The sequence below is a fragment of the Ammodytes marinus genome (assembly GCF_949987685.1).
Source record: "Ammodytes marinus genome assembly, chromosome: 5".
Lineage (NCBI taxonomy): Eukaryota > Metazoa > Chordata > Actinopteri > Uranoscopiformes > Ammodytidae > Ammodytes > Ammodytes marinus.
In genome coordinates this window covers 17,319,857-17,336,743 of record NC_137234.1, presented here as the reverse complement: position 1 = coordinate 17,336,743, position 16,887 = coordinate 17,319,857, and the positions used below count along the sequence as shown (strand labels likewise).

The window sequence follows — 16,887 nt, the reverse complement described above, 5'->3', positions numbered from 1 at the left end:
ACGACAAAGGAATGTGGGTCAACCTCTGGTGCAGAGGGGATCAGATGAGCTCCATGACAGACAGACAAAATGCTTCAGCATTGAGTTGGTCTTTCCAAAGGCAAGGTTGCTTGGGCCTATGTGTTTTTGACACTGGCTACAGTAATGCACACGCCATCCCAACAAAACCTTAATTTGGTTAATACATTTTAATAGTGAGCAGCATCCTGTGCAGAGCAGCAGGCTAGCAATAAATATACTCATGTTACTGAAAAGGAGGAGTAGATCCGTCTGGTAGAGGCTGATCTTGAGTGAGGTACAAGGCCCGTTTTTTCTCACATTTCTATAAAACAATGTACCAATACTTCAGTGATATGGTTACAGTGCTATAAGAAGCATGTACATCAGTGTTTTCCCCTTTTATGTTGTGCAATGTGATAAATGATCAAACCACTGCCATGACAGCACTACAACTACACAGCAGAAGTCCTACAGTACACCATCATCAACAAGCAAATTCTACAAAAATCTATAAAATGAGTCACACTAGAACTTTTTTAAGGAATTGCAAAAGGAAATACCGTGAAAATGATTATCTCAATTGTGTTTATCTTATATGGAGATGACTGTCTCTTGGCTTCTGTGCATATATACTGTACATAGCTCCACCTGTTGGCCACAAGGAGAAATCCTCTACTGTAATGAAACCAGGCAGTGCTTCTCAAATGGTGGGGCGCGCGGGGGCGCGTGAGTTGTCAGGGGGGGTGCGGGCTACCTTGATTTTTTTTTTTTTTTGTGCTAGCAAGCGCGATGTGTGCTTGTGTATGGCCATATCCGCGCGAAAGGCCGCGATTTGCAGTAAATAAATGTCCACATGTGTCTCCAAGTGTCTCTGTAGGCTATTTAAAAAGAAATCAAGCAAGTAGACTAATAATAACATTAATGAATTATAGGTTATCACGTCATAGAAGGCCTATTGGCCTATAATAATAAAAAAAACACCACCTTAACTATGTTTACAGTTTAAAAATGTTTTGAATGAAATGCAAACCTCAGTTAATCATTTGCTCTTGTTTCTCTGTCCTGAGATTCACACAGACTGAGTAGTCTTGTTTAAATGTTACAAATTGAGCTAAATAACTGAGCTTTGAATTGTTTTGCTGCAAAAGTTATCTCAGCTATTTTTTGTTATCTAATTTGATAATAAAGTGATTGTATGCAGAATGCTCGTGCCAGAAACTCATACAGTGATTTTGTAGAGATAAATAAATAAATAACTATTAGCAGGTTCTCAATAGTATTTCAATTTAGGGGGGCGCGAAAAAAATTCTGTCCCCTAGGGGGGGCATGACAGAAAATAATTGAGAACCACTGCATTAAAGGGGTAGTTCAGGATTTTAGACATAGGGCCTTATTCCCAAGTTAGCCTTGGTGTTCTTTATCAGTGGAGACAGTTTTCAACACATTTAATTCAGTCCTTCTAGTTGCAGAGTGCGCTCGTGCTAAGCTAGCGCACGGCATCGGGGGGATACCTAGCCTGCTACTAAAACAGTCTTACCCACTCCACAGTACACCCGAGGCCAATCAATTATAACGCCAGACTATCGATGTAAATGTCTGTGTTGATAGAATAATTTCAGAAATAAAACCAACCTCGCATATTGCATTTTGAGGGACTTTATTCCTTGTAGGCTGCGGCAGCGGTGGACTAATGCCTAGGTTACAGGCTCTATAATAGTTTGTTTACCTGCTGCTGTCTTACAGACGCAGAATACAGTGCACAAAGGAGTTGTATTAGCCTATGCAATAAACAAGATATGGCCACGTTTGGAGGACTTAGCAATGCGTCTGCTTTTGAAGACGATTATGAGGAATTTGTTGTATCCAACGAACCGTACCTGTACGAGCCGGAATACACTGATGAAGAATTGAGAGGGATGCTCAAAGGGCAGAAAGAGAAAGAGCGTCTATAGAGACAGCCCCCGCTGGAGCTGCAGCAGAGAACCGGGACAGAATGACGGTAGACTGGTGGCAGTGCAGTTTCAGTTTCTGTCCCACGCTGCTCTGTTTACTTTCTGCTGTAGTGATTCGGTTACACAGCAAAGTAAAAGTCCGCTGCTGCTAAGAAAGTAGTCCCTCAAAATGCGATAATTCATGCGATGCGAGGTTGGTTTTATTTCTAAAATTATTCTATCAACACAGACATTTACATCGATAGTCTGGCGTTATACTTGATTGGCCTCGGGTGTACTGTGGAGTGGGTAAGACTGTTTTAGTAGCAGGCTAGGTATCCCCCCGATGCCGTGCGCTAGCTTAGCACGAGCGCACTCTGCAACTAGAAGGACTGAATTAAATGTGTTGAAAACTGTCTCCACTGATAAAGAACACCAAGGCTAACTTGGGAATAAGGCCCTATGTCTAAAATCCTGAACTACCCCTTTAAGGTGTGTGTGTCTGTGCCTCTGTGTAGCCTGGTTTGGTATTTAACTCTGAGGAGCAGTGGTTTCTCTGGGATCAGAGGTGTTTTTCCCATAACCCATCACTGACCCTAATCCCCTGTTGCAAGTAAGATAACCTTTCTAAATTGGCATTCACGCTGTTCGGATGTTTGTGTGTGTGCACGTGCGTGCATGCGTGCGCGCGCACGTGTGTATGTGTGTGCAGTTCAAGGACACTCACCACATTGTGACAGGGTGCAAAGACATCACTGTAAAGGAGAGCACACTCCCTCTTGGCGTACGGCTGTCTTCCTAAGTCCCCTTCGCACGGTCGCTGAATGACATAGTCACTTTCACACTACACAAATACACACACACACACAGAAGGTGATTGAGTGTCTGATTACTTTTAAATATCACAGCCGACTCGAGGGAGAGAAGCACACATAAATTACTGGAGTAACAGAGGGCTGGAGAGCAGCAAGAGAGTGAGTGAGTGGGAGATGGACAAAGACAGAAAGAGGAAAGAGGGCGAAGGGAGAATTATTGGAGGAGAGGAGATGAGCTGACTCATACGGTACCTGTCCCAGGGCCCAGCTGTCTCCAAAGGTCTGTGCGTTATTGACTTCCATGTGGCTGGAGGTGGTCATATCGTTCACTGTCACACTGTCAAAATTTCCACATAGCCCACTGAGAAGGCCCTGGAGGGATAAAAGTAGACACTCGCTGTAATTCATGCTGTCGGATTCCTCTCGTAACATATATGATATATCTGCAGACAATAAAAAACTCTGGTTTCATTGGCAAAATGTACTCCTAGTCCACACCTTCCACTGAGGTCCAGCTCGGATGTGTACAGTTGTTTTTCGGTCCCATAAGATGGTCAGGTCCTGATTGGAGAAGTGGACCACAGTGTAGTAGCCTGCCTTCCAAAGCTCAAACTCTGACCCTCGACCTACAACAGTCGACGGGCTCTAAGGCCAGACACACAAAGTAGATTGGTTATACGGTATTATGGGTTTATATATTTAAAAATATATATATTTCTAAGGAGAAAAGAGACACAGGTACATAGTTTGACTGCCTAAAAGAGCCTGACTGAGTCCGTACAGGGTTGCCAGAGTTGTCGGTGAAGTAGATCTTGGTAAGTCCAACGTGAATAACCAGTATTTTCATGCACACAATGCCGCTCTCATAGCAGTCCTTGTTTTGGGCAACAATGGACACCTCCGTTTGTCCTGCACTCTGGTGAGAGGGGAAGATACAATTTTACTGTAGCAAGGAAAGGAAATCACATCAACTACTCTCATCTTTTTTCCCTATGAATATACTGTATACACATATATATTAAATATATGAAATTTCCCAGTAGCCATGTAGCCATGTAGCCAGACATGCAATAACTCAACTGCCACATGGTAGATTATAACTGGAAATGTGATTCTACTTGTTTGGGAAATACTGTCATACTGGATACATGAGAGGTGACAAAAAAAGGAAGCAACTTGAAGCGGTTAAGACTAAGCTATGCTCTGCCTACCGATTCTTTCCAGGACTGCACAGTGGCCGGCAGTCTGTCTCAATTGGAATGGCTGTTCTGCTAATTCTAATTCTATATCCCTGGGAGCGCCGGAGCCCTGGGGTTTGAAGTGAACACTGGTGTCTTTGTGTTGCTACAGCTTTGCACAGCTTCTGCTTGCATTACCATGTTGCAAAAACCCACCAGCACACACACACACACAAACACATACACAACTAATCTGCTCTAATTAAAAAAACATATCTCTTCCAAGATTAGAAACAAGCTTGGATCTTCTTTCTCAGATCTAAATCAGTCATGGCCAAGAAATGTAGAGGATGATACTCCTTTGCTTATCCGTCTCTCTCACGTACTTTTCTGACAGAGTCTAAAACAAGCATTGACACAGCGCATTTTGAAGCGCACACTCAATTCCTACATTTCTAAGTCAATAACCTTGTTTTACATCGGTATTTGCACTCACTTGTAACACTGAAATGTGCACACAAATATCCCCCCCCCCCAAACACACACATGATCTACTCACTTTAATCAGGTAGACCTGACAGTCAGAGTGGTAGTCATACTCAAGGCCATCAAAGGTGTGGTAGTGTCTGTCGCTGTAGACAGTACACACAGCTGGACATGGCGAGTAGCTGCAGTTAAAATAGCCACGGTGACACAGACTGAGGAGACGGACAGGTGGGTGCACAAGAGAACAGTAAAGAGAGAACAGAGGTGGGACAAAATTGTTTCATGCCAAGTATGGAAATACATTGTACTGTACTATGGATAATACGTATACATGTACGTGGCTTGATACAGTTTTTCAGTAATTTGTTCAAATCCTCAAATAAATAGATACAGTTACACAAGAATTTGAACACGATTTTTATTGTATAACTGCTCATTGTGGGATTTCTCCGTCAAATGCAGAGTAAAATAAAATGTGTATACCATTTGTAGCATGGTGTTTCCACAGTTTCTCCAGGCAAGTACTCGAGGCCCAGCCAGGCACAGGGGCAGTTCTCTGGATAGTAACACTCCCCATTATGCAGCACCAGCCTTAATAGATAAAATCATTATTTAAGCAGGAGGCACAGAACCTGCAAACACTTGACATAAAACCCACATTGCAGAAAGTCAATCTCCCTGTGCTGTGAGTAAAAACCAGGAGTGCAGATTTTCGATTCACTTGGGAAATATACAGTAGGCATTGAAAGTAATTAAGATAATCTCCACGGTAAATTGGCATGGTGCCCTTGATATAGCCATTTACAATAATACTACTTTAAATACACCTGAAGAATTTATTTTTGCGTCCCTGGTGTTGCAAGCAAGAATTATGGGCGAAGAAATGTTTCTTTACAGAGAAGGTAGATCTTTTGAGAGAAACGACTTCCTGGAAGATTTCAAATCACTGAAAAACTTGGACTTGGACTCTAAAAATGACTTTTATAGTCTTTTAAAGACACAAATCAGCAGAAATATTGGCAGGCAGTAGAACAGTGAATGGGCTTATTTTACCCGGGAGGACAGACACAGCCAGGGATGCATGGTGTGCTGGGAGGGCATGTGAGGTTCAACATCAGGTTACGGCAGGTGGGTGCACAAGCCACACCTCCTCTCTGCTCACTGCAGCTGTGGTACACTTTGCCCTCCGGACACTCCCCGACCTCCACACTGTCTGTCTCTACAATGTGCACACATGCACACACGTGCACGCACACACACACACACACACACACACACACTCAAGAAAATCAATGCCCAAGTCGCCTTAATGAATCAACCTTAGCAGCCAGTCATGGGAAACAAGCTACAACCACAGACATAAGGCTCTTGATTTCAGCAAGAGGGACACAGCCTGAAACGGCACTTTGTTTTTGGAATGAACAAGAGCAGGAACTAAGGGGGCAGGCTGTGAGGGGGTGCAGAGCATGGTGCAGAGAGGTTACCTTTTTCCTCTGGCACACACTCCATCTTCCCATTTCTGCACAAGCTGATGGAGGAGACAGGAAGGGAGAAAAAAAGAAGTCTGAGTGTTTTGGAACAAGCATAATGTTATCAAGCACAAGGTCAGTTTAAGGGCTCCACGTCTCATTTGACAATCACTCAAGCTTTTATTGCTGTCTCAAATGTATCAGACAGTGTGTGTTAGGATGTTACACGGTGTACTGTTAGGAGAGCAGCCAAACAGAGTTTTTCGCTTTTAAGTGCAGGTCAAGGCCGGCTGTGACTCACCAGGGACCAGAGGCGCTGAAGGTCACCTCCCCTGGCTGTGACACACCACCCATGGAGTAACAGTGACATTGGGACCTGAGGAAAAACTTGACATTATTTTAACTAGATTAACTAATGATGATGCTTTCCATTTTGTGTGTGTGTGTGTGTGTGTGTGTGTGTGTGTGTGTGTGTGTGTGTGTGTGTGTGTGTGTGTGTGTGTGTGTGTCTGCCAAATAACAATTGATAATGATCATAAGAAGGGCATATGAGTTGGTGGGTTCTCACAGTTGCACACAGCGCTGTCGCACATCGTCATGGTAACTTCCTTCTGAACAGCCACACCCTTCGGCACAGTCGTCGGGGTCGCACGTTTCCGTGCTAGAAAGAGCACGACAGGACCTCCTGCAAGACGACACACAAGAGTGGTACAGCATGCCTCCAAGGCACACCACTCCTGGACACACACATAGTAATACACATTTTATTAACTGTAGGCAAATTATTTCTCAACTTTATGATTTTGCGCTGTGTATACTGTGGGAGCCACGACAAAGACAAATTTCCATCAACATATATTGGACAATTCATTTTTTTCCGATTCTAAAAACAAACACAAATACAGAATACGTAAATTGTTACACGGCTTTAATTTCAACACAGCATGTATAAAAGCCGCCCAGAAGCCAAATACTCACCACATTCAGAGACTTGTGACCTGAAATCAATGTCAATGCCATGTTTGGAGCAGAGGTAAGCGTAGTGAGCCAGGGCTGTGCACAAACAGCTGCTACCGCATCGACAGGCCTGGTAGCGGCACTGCTGCTGGTAGACACTTGGACTGATGTAGCCATGACAGAGAGCAAAGACACTCCCCAAAAGCACCTCACACTGGGATGCATAGAATACTTAAAAAAGCACACACAGACACACACAACCAACGTTTAACACATTTGAAATTCTGGTCAGAACAAACTCAGATACCCTGCTGCTAAAACCTGTATACTTCCCGGGAATAAATAATATTTCGAATTTAGAATGTACAGAGCAGAGCTGCTGGGGCCTGTTGCACAAAGCTCCTTAAGTTGAGATTTTCCTTAAAAATCGGACTTAAGGTCTCCTTAAAAATAAGGTAGGTTGAATAAAGCCTCCTTAAGTTTCCTCCTTAAGATTTCCTTAAAATATCAACTTTTCTCCTTATCTTGGTCTATGGTGTCCCTTAACCGTTGTACAGAAGACCTTAGGAACCAAAGTAAGGGAAAGACTTAAGATACATCAGACTGGATATTAACCGCAACATGGCAGAGTTCACAGAGCAGAGTTGCTGGCATTTACGCCTGGAGGTATTTTTTCTTAATGCGAGGCATTCTGTAGCTTGTAGATTTCAAGATGCCCTTCACCCTTTCCATAATAAACCTAATACTACCAAGTAACACCAAAATAATAATAATTAAAATATGAAGCCATTATTACCATTGTGCTGGTTCATCTCACATGTGTCTACTATGGGCAGGTTTACAGGAGCTACACAAGCAGATGACACCTTCCACGCATTGGCATGAAGCTGAGGAGTCCCTTCAATCATACCGGCTGGAGACCTACACATACACAACAAAACATGCTCAGCTAAAGGGACATTCTCAACATTGAGCTGCAAGCAGCAAGTAATTGCTCACAGGAAGTCATCTCGTAGATTTCCACTGAAGGTTCCACAAAGGCCCAACGTCTGTCCGCGCCACTGGCTGTCTAGCTGAAGATAGACCCGCCCCCCTCGGCCATCATAATGCAGCCTCAGACCAATCCCTGCCTTTAGCTGTGTAAACACAGAGGTCAGCTTCACAACCTCCACTGCATCTATAGACCCAGAAAGAAACATGGAAACTCATAATCAATGATGTAATGAACGTAGGTGTAAAAATAATTTTCATGACAGTAAAAAGAGGAATAGACTTCACTGTGATCGTATGTGATTTAATGGGGAAATATAACTGTAGTTTATCAAAGTGCTTTTGTGATTCCTACCATCAACATAAGGCAGGACAGGCACCGGGTTGACACCAATTATCACCTCCCCCTCTCTGGTCAAAGTGATCTGACGACTCACATCTTCATCCAACACCACTGTCACTGACTGAACACACACCTGCTGCTATAGACACACACACCAAACAGATGGGGGCTGTCACATCTACGTAGAAAGAATACTGCAGGGCTGGGTAATGTGTGTGCGTGTATGCACTATGCACATAATCATTCACGCTACCTCTGCACAGGAAGTGTACTGCAGGGTGACGGTGTATCGGCTGCCGCTGCGGCTCTTTGCTAGCACGTACTGACACGCCCCCGGCTGGAGAAACATCCTACCGTCAAATGTCGTCACAAACGCATCCCCTACCAACGAACACTCCGCTAAGAAGAGAGAAAAGGGAGAATAATGAATTTGAATTCACAGTTTACACTTTGGTAACTAACTGTTCTGAAAGCGTCAACTCACCTGTGCAGTTGTTCTCAGTGCAGTTCCACACTCCTCCCATGCAAACACTATAAAAGAACATGCAGAAGGTTAAAAGCAAATTGGCAAAGCCACACTACATGCTCACTATTGATTAAACGTCCAGGCTCACCAGACACTACATCCCTGTTGAAGCACATGTCCTTGCATGTACGATGTACTATGGTAAACACATGGACACTGAGAAACAGCGATACATGTTCCATTTTGTAGGATAAGACCTGTGGTGAAGGAGGATAAAAAAGTTGGGAGAAGTCAATCAAATAAACAATAATTCAACAGAACTTAAGAAGATAATTAAATACCATCAGGACAGTAACAGCCGTCGAGACAGTGCAGATTGGTCCCCAGGCATTCTTTCTCAAATGTACAGGTGGGTGGACAGCAACTGATACAGTCCCTATACACAAAAGTGTCCTCGCAGCCATCATCTACACACAAACACAAACAGGTGAGCTTCACACAAAGGCAGATTACATAACATGGGCATGGAATAAATGTAGAACTGATATAAAAGGCAGATAATTACAAATTAGGGGGAAATATCACAAGTGAAATGGACAAATATCTGTTTTACTGAGAATGTGGAGACGCTGTGGTAACTTACTACAAGAAGGGAAGCTGTCTCTCCACTCTCTTACTGGATATCCAACATGGGAGCAGGCTCGGGTGTACTCTACTAAGGCTCGACAAAAGGTTTCCTCATCATCAGATCTTGGGAAAAAAATAGTCATGTTAATTTTGTAACTGGGCTTTCACTTGTAAACAACACACAAAAAGAGGATGAAAGAAAAGTTAACCATAAATAATCAATATATACAGTTTTGACTCACACACAGAGGTCAGAAACACAGCTGGCCACAAAGGGGTTTGGGTCAATGTTTTCATGACAGGACAGAAATGGGAAGAAGAGAAGTGCACTGCATTTCTCCATGGCATCCTGCACACATTCACAATACATAACATAATGACAGAGAGGAAAAGCAAAACAAACACTGCTGCAGGCACTTAAGAGTTATGCTTCATTCATAGTTAAAACCTCAAGCGAGAAGCTATAGAAGCTTTTTCAGTTGTAAGATTTATTCATGAAAGAAAGCTAAATTAGCTAATTACATTTTCTAACAGGGATTAAAAAGGCAGGCAAAGTTTGTGTTGATAATAATACTGAGTATACAGAATGTTTGTGTGTTTCTTACATCCATGTCTGATTCAGACTGGCAGGGCCCATTGAAGTCAAGATCTACCGAGGGACAGGCTATCTCATGAGGCAGGTCCACTGCCCAGCTGTTAGCAAACTCTGCGGGTTCGTCTGTCCGAATGCCTTAAACAAAAAGCAACACAAATACAGTTTGTATGTTCACCCAGCACACAAGTAAGAAATGCATAGTTAAGCACATACACAGTGTAAACATACTGTACAGTTGAAGTACCATTCAATCATCCACACATGCTTCATCGTCATCAGTTCTGTTTCTTTATTGTCATTAAACACAGTTACATTAAACATGAAACAGAACTCTGATTACAATAAAGTCAGGTATTAAGAGGATATATGATTAAATCTGTGTGTCCATAGCAGATTTTCAGTTTACTGTTTCTCTGAGTTCATCCTTTCTCCATTGGACAGCTCTCTCTCTCCTCAAACAATTAGGGAAGTGCAGTTCATATTACTGGTCACCTGAGGAAAGGACTCTTGCTTCTAACAGCCCATTCAAACCCAAACTATCAGTACTCTATCTATCCTTCCATTATGGTCTTTCCAGGTCCCAGCGCTACTATAATTGGTGCTGAGCGTATAATAATAATAATTTAGCTGAGTGGGTGCTGAGAGAAGGAATAAGAGGATGAGGGGCCGGTCAGGCCGGTCTTACCACGGGCAGTGGTGAGGTCATCGCCAGCGAGGTGGTTGAAGTTCCCACACAGGCCACAGGGGGCTCCCTGGTGCTCCTCGCTCATCTTCAGGTAAACACCTGAGCCTCCGTCCCAGGCCAAAGAGAAGCCGAAAACACTCTTCACCAACAGGTAATCGGCCAGTCGCTCGATAAACACACCACCTATAGTCTGGGGGAGACTTAACCTGACATTTCAGAGACAGACAGTCAAGAAAGTGACAGACAAAGTGTGCTTTTTTCATCATCATCATCATCATCATCATCATCATCAGTGTTTGTATCTCTGTATGTCTGTCTGTCATTCATAAAGTTGTTTGGAAAAGTGGCACTGCACTAGGGCTAATAATGCTCAATTGTGACTTTATGGTGATATGTGAGTTTAACCCACACACCTGCGGCCTCCTTTGTGGACCTGATATCCAGAGATGTGGATCTCCTCCTCATTTGGGAAGAACAGACTGAGAGCTCTTGGGCATGAATACACATTTCCGTCACACACTCTGCTGTTGTGGACCTGAGACGAGAAGAAGGTTGATGAAGGAGAATAAAAGAAAGTATGACAGAGAGGAAAAGCATGGAAATTAATTAATGAATTCCAAAGATTAGCCACTGCCTGAGAATTCTAAAAAAACTAAAACAAGTGGTTGTTGTGGTATTCCCTCTGAATCGCTGCAGCAACTCTGTTTGCTTTAATTGTCAATTGACAGCAGATGCAAGGGATTTGACAGAGACAGAATTTACTGTAGATGGTTACAATTAAAAACATTGTTTCCATGCTTAATGCCATGAGCATCATTTGTCATTAAGGCTGGTGATATCCTACATGTTATTGTTATTGACAACAAATGGCATGAAAAGACCGTCACCCACGTGTTAGTCTATCTCTTAAAATGTCTCAGTGACTCTCAGTCCCAGGATTATTCATTGTCAATCTTTAAAGATGGGCCACACATGTATGATTACATTTTTATAAAGGCTAAATCATTTCGTAAAACAGCTGGGCATTGTAACTTGTAACAGACACTGTTGTTGTAAAGCAGCTGACCGGCGCGGCGCTAAATGTGTACGTCACACCTGACGCTGTTTACAAGCACCTCTTTCATCCCGGAACGCTGTCTAAAAGGGGCTACTGATGCGCCAGCAGGCCGGCGTTGCTTGGTTCTGTGTAAATAACACAGAAGCAAGCAAAGCCAGCATATTAGAATGATGTTGTTCCGTCAATATGCCACAATCTCTGTGTAAAAGGGGCTACTGTTAAAGCGGGAGGGAATAGTGAATTAAGTCGGGGATTCACAGCTGTTTATTATGAGTTTTAGATGCAACATGGGTTAACTGAGGGTGTATTCACACATGCCGTGTTTAGTTCGGTTGAAACGAACTCAGATGCACTTCTGCCTTCGGTGCGCATCTTTCAGGCAGGTGTGAATACAGCAATCGCACTCGGGTGCGGACCAAACAAACGCTCCGAGACCCAGCTGAAGAGGTAGTCTCGATGCGTTTCCAAACGCACTCTGCTGCAGTTCGTTTGTGGTGTGAATTTGTTCGGACTCGATCCGACCCAAATGCAGGAGGCACTGTGCCTTTTCTTTCTTTTCTTTTTTAATAAATAGCCGTCAGCTTCACATTATGGGAAAGTGTTGTTGTCACCATTATTAGGAAGATTAGTTGTGGTTTGACCGGGAGCCAACAACAATATAAATGCTGAATGTGTTCAGCGATCAGATGAAGGAGAGGGGAGCGTCTCTCGCACAGTGCCAACAGGTTAACGCTGCGCAAGAAGTGTGTGTTTTTATTTTGCTTCCCATGTACGGGACCGTCAATACTATCCCCGTGTCAGTTTGGAGCTGAACTGCGCCGACCCAGCTGATACACAGCTTAATCAGCTGAGTGTCAGCTTGAGCCTATTCTTCTCGCGTGACGCGCATCCAGCACCAAAAATACAGTAAAAATGATGTTTCACATCGTAGGCTACAAGCCACATAACGTGGCATTGACATAAGGCTACACATTATGACCATATGAAACAACAATAATTTGATGTTTTTCCTCTTTATTTATAGGTTAGATGTAGGCCCTTTTATTATTTTTAGCCCCATATTATATCAATGATATATATTTCGCAGTTTAAACTTCGTGCTACCTGTTTCTCTCCACCCCAGAATGTCTGTCCAATGAATGAATGACCTCAGGTCACGTGTGGTTTTGCTTCGTAATGCTGGTTCACTTGCAAAAGGGGCAATATGAAAGTGGACCACACCAAACAAAAAAAATCAAAACTCTATTTGGTCTGGACCAAAGCAAGTGCACTAGCGGACTTTCCCAGTGTGAATACACCCTGAGAGGACTCAACAAGGTCTTCCGTCTTCTGCTCCCAATGAGAACTGCAAAATAATACAATACCATATGCCAAACACAGATGATTTAAAACTAACAAAGGGACTTATGACAATTACAGCTTTTACTGGGTTGATGACAGCTGCTAATAGGCATGCAGCCTATTATAATATAACCCTTATCTAACTCCTGTTTTTTAGAATTTTGGTTGGTTTAAGTAGTTAGTAACAACTGTCCATTAGCTTCTTTAAGTGACCTTTGTATTATTTTAGTTTGATGGTGTTACTGTAAAAAAGACTAACTACACTGCATACATTAAAGGCCCTTTCCCACCGCCGTGCGGCAACCGCCCTCTCAACCGCCTCCTTGCCGGAGGACTCCACCGGTGAGCCCGGCGTTTTTAGAAGCGGCTGCTGCCTCGGCGGCAATGACAGCGAGATGCTTCGGTGATCGTAACGTTGGGATAGCCCGACTAGAAGTCAACCACACTTATTTATCTCTTTCTCTCTCGTATAACGATGTTATAGTCTCTCTAGATGAGCCTTTATGAAGAATAAAAGTACAGCGAAAAAATACAGTTCTGTCTAAAAAATAATTCCCCTAGAAAATTGGCTTCAATCGCTGGTTCCACGTGTTTGTGTTTAGCGTAGAATATATATTCAATCTTTTTAAAATGACAGACACTTTAACATAGAGTTAATACATGGTAGAGCCGTGTTGTTTAGGTCTGGATACTCAGTTTGCAACGATGCCTTGTATAACCATCTTGCCGCTGGGCGGCTGCCGCTGGAAGTTTCAACACGGGGAAAGCTGAGCGGTTGGGCAAAATCTGTGCGCGTTCACGAGGGCGGCAACCGCTTCCTGGTCCAACCGCCGCGGCTGTAACCGCCTCTCCTCAGCCGCCCTTCCCTCATTGAAATGAATGGAGGCGGCGGCGTTGCTGTGCGGCGGTGGGAAAGGGCCTTAAGGTTAAATACTGGTTCAATAATTCAGTGGGTAAATTCAATCTGTATGCTCTTACCCACACCGTGTACTGTGGTGTAGCTGAGTGGCAGTCCTGGGCAAGAATGTAAGAGCAGGTTCCCGGGAAGTAGAAGTAGATTCCATCAAATGTTTCGTAGTGGTGCTGACCCCACGACCTGCAGATGCCGTCTCTATCCTGGCCCTGGTTAGGTACTGAGAGAAAAATCACACATGATTAGTTTGATAGTGAAGTGGATCTGTTTCATGTGGTGACACAAATCAATTTCCTTTACTTAACCGAGAGGGCAAGCCATACATCCTATCTCTTTTATCATCTTTATATCTTTCATCATCTTTTATTTCATTGAACTTATCAGTGGGAAATGAATACCAGGATTTTCTAAAAAGCCCTTTGTTGCAGGAAAAAATTCCCTACGGCTGGCTATGCCAAGATGCTGCCTAAGAGCCTCTACAAGATCTGAGGGGGCGGGGGATGGTGACAGTGAGTCACATCTTCTAATCTTATCCGTGAATGAGTTTCCACGCTGATAGAAATCCAAAATAGATGCACATGATTTTTTTTTATCAATTAATTACAAGATGCTCATCCTGTAATTAAGTCTTATTTAATATGTTTACAACATGGGTGTGCAGAACCCCCTTGAAATTCAAATAATTAATAAAAAGCTTTTTTTTTTGTTGAAACTTTTTGGTATAGTTCACTTTCCTGGAATCTCTGTTCAGTTGATATGGATTTAAAAGAAAGTTCTTCTTTATCTCCTTGTAAATAATCTATTTCAGGATTTCATTTCAAGCCTTAGTTCAGTTACAGGTCCCTCAGGAAATATATTGTTTCCAGCATGTGTGTCAACACTAAATTAGTTCGCTGAAATTAAAAATGTCTTCACAATAATTGTGTCCTCAGATCTCTAGATACACTGTATGAGTCTGTTCAGAATATAGAAACCAGAAACTCAATCACTCAGCTCTTACCGTATTACTCTAGTCTAAGTGATTTTTTATCTGACTCTGACAGATAGAGAAAGAATGTGGAAAACTTATAATTAATACTGGAGTGTGTGCAGGTAATTAACGTCTGTTGAATGATTGGAGATTATGATGTACACACACACACACACACACACACACACACACACAGTAACTGTATACTATTATTAAAAAGCTAGTTTGTTGCATACCGGGAATGTTGCTTGTCGGTCAATAAGGTTTCCATGTTGATGAGCTTTTGACAGATATGAGCTGATGCCATAAAAAAACCTGTCTGTCTGTGTGTGTGTGTGTGTGTGTGTGTGTGTGTGTGTGTGTGTGCGTGTGTGTGTGTGTGTGTGTGTGTGTGTGTGTGTGTGTGTGTGTGTGTTTGAATTACTCACTGATCTGGCAGCGGTCTCCCAGTGCCTGGAACTGAGAACAGTCACACACACCGCCCTCCTGACACCAGCCACCATTGAGGCAGCCACAATATTCTGGGAATGACACGGACAAACTCAAGTTCACTTTCTTTTCCACAGTCTACCTTGGGACATTTTTAGATTCAAGTTTCAGGGGAAAAAATTAAGGGTCATTGCATAAGCAGCGTATTTACCTGAAGAGGAATCTCTGGCTGTGTAGTTGTGTAAAATGCTGCGGGACAGAGTACCCTCCGACAGCAATGGCCTGTATGTCTTGGGGGGGAAAAATTAACAGTAGACACTTAGGGTAGTTCCTTTAGCAATTCTCAAGCTTTAGCAGAATCAGTGACATAGTGCTGTGCCGTTATTGTGCTGCTATAAGCAAAAAGTTGTGTCAGGTTGAGTGGGAGAAAGTTTTTGTGTTAGTGAGTGTGTCTCATAGTTTACAAAGACAGCTTTGTGCCCATTTGGATGTTGTGCGCATGTGGGTGCCCTGACCTCCACTGCTTCTCTTAGGTGTAGTGTACCAACCTCCTCCCCGAGGAGATCCCGTTTCCTCCGAAGTGCATTAGCCCTTCTGCACACACACAAACATGCACATTAGTGGGAAGAAACAGTCAGAGGGGAGACTTAAGTGCACTTTACACCAATTGAATCCAGTCTACAAACTACTCTTTACAGAACCTTACCATGCGCACACACGCACGCACACACACACACACACACACACACACACACACACACACACACACACAGCCTCTGTCACAAACTAGAGACAGAAAGTGCAAATGCAAACAACAATGCCAGCCTCTAAAATTATGGAGAGAACTGTTTTTTATATTTGGCCACACACAATTAATGACAGAGAATATTTCTTCAATTTCTTCCTTGAATTACCTCTGTAGTCTTCCTTCTGCCGATGAAAGTCGGCTATGAGCTCCTAAAAAGAAATGAATACTATTAACATTACATTTTCAGAATAGGTAAGCTATCAATCTATTCATAAAACACATATTTACACATGAACAATAAGCGATTTTTAAGCAGCTTATTACTTTTAGTTAGCTAATGCACATCTGTGTCATATGCAGGATGGTTTTGCAGTAGATGCAATGTAAGGACAGTATAGGACACCATATGTGTAAGGGGACAGCAATTGTAAACAATAAAACATAGTTAGGCTATTAACGATAGCTACCTTAATTACATAGGCTACATAATCATGATTTGCTATGGCAAGTATTGCCTCTTAAAATATATGTTGTTAAATTCACATGTTATTTAAGGAAGTTAAAGTTCCATAGGCTACTCACCCTCAAGTAACAGCAAGTTGGAAATTGAAAACGAGATGAGAAGAAATCGTTTCACTGTCCACTTTAAGTTCATCTCAGAGTCCGAAAGAAAGTCCCGCCGCAATGTTAACGGTGCATCTCAGTGGTCCCGGTGGAAAGGATTTAAGATGTTTAGATGCACCGCTGGACGATGCTCAGGTTGTGCTTGTGAAACTTACCTGGTGGCGACAGCCCCCCTCTGAGCAGATGACGAGTGGCCAACACCTGTGAGTGGGCAGGTACAGGTGAGCCTACAGTACACACGGCTCTCTCACTCACTCCAGCAT

General features: G+C 43.0%; 1 protein-coding gene across 1 annotated transcript in view; it reads right to left on the bottom strand.

Annotated features, from left to right (window-relative positions):
* otogl (otogelin-like) overlaps nt 1-16,655 on the bottom strand; it is a gene marked incomplete at both ends in the record, with an annotated part of 29,437 nt that extends 12,782 nt beyond the window's left edge. The window contains 29 exons of the mRNA XM_080027659.1: nt 2,659-2,775; nt 2,999-3,118; nt 3,245-3,391; nt 3,528-3,662; nt 4,484-4,622; nt 4,894-5,001; nt 5,464-5,629; nt 5,895-5,938; nt 6,181-6,255; nt 6,448-6,616; nt 6,858-7,067; nt 7,633-7,757; nt 7,836-8,013; nt 8,182-8,308; nt 8,423-8,568; nt 8,654-8,700; nt 8,784-8,892; nt 8,977-9,102; nt 9,279-9,385; nt 9,505-9,611; nt 9,868-9,992; nt 10,543-10,748; nt 10,956-11,077; nt 13,919-14,073; nt 15,252-15,344; nt 15,464-15,542; nt 15,801-15,846; nt 16,167-16,209; nt 16,583-16,655. Of these exons, the coding sequence (XP_079883785.1) occupies nt 2,659-2,775; nt 2,999-3,118; nt 3,245-3,391; nt 3,528-3,662; nt 4,484-4,622; nt 4,894-5,001; nt 5,464-5,629; nt 5,895-5,938; nt 6,181-6,255; nt 6,448-6,616; nt 6,858-7,067; nt 7,633-7,757; nt 7,836-8,013; nt 8,182-8,308; nt 8,423-8,568; nt 8,654-8,700; nt 8,784-8,892; nt 8,977-9,102; nt 9,279-9,385; nt 9,505-9,611; nt 9,868-9,992; nt 10,543-10,748; nt 10,956-11,077; nt 13,919-14,073; nt 15,252-15,344; nt 15,464-15,542; nt 15,801-15,846; nt 16,167-16,209; nt 16,583-16,655 (3,444 nt within the window). The remainder of the gene's footprint in view (nt 1-2,658; nt 2,776-2,998; nt 3,119-3,244; nt 3,392-3,527; nt 3,663-4,483; nt 4,623-4,893; nt 5,002-5,463; nt 5,630-5,894; nt 5,939-6,180; nt 6,256-6,447; nt 6,617-6,857; nt 7,068-7,632; nt 7,758-7,835; nt 8,014-8,181; nt 8,309-8,422; nt 8,569-8,653; nt 8,701-8,783; nt 8,893-8,976; nt 9,103-9,278; nt 9,386-9,504; nt 9,612-9,867; nt 9,993-10,542; nt 10,749-10,955; nt 11,078-13,918; nt 14,074-15,251; nt 15,345-15,463; nt 15,543-15,800; nt 15,847-16,166; nt 16,210-16,582) is intronic.
* Between the last annotated feature and the right edge of the window lie 232 nt (nt 16,656-16,887).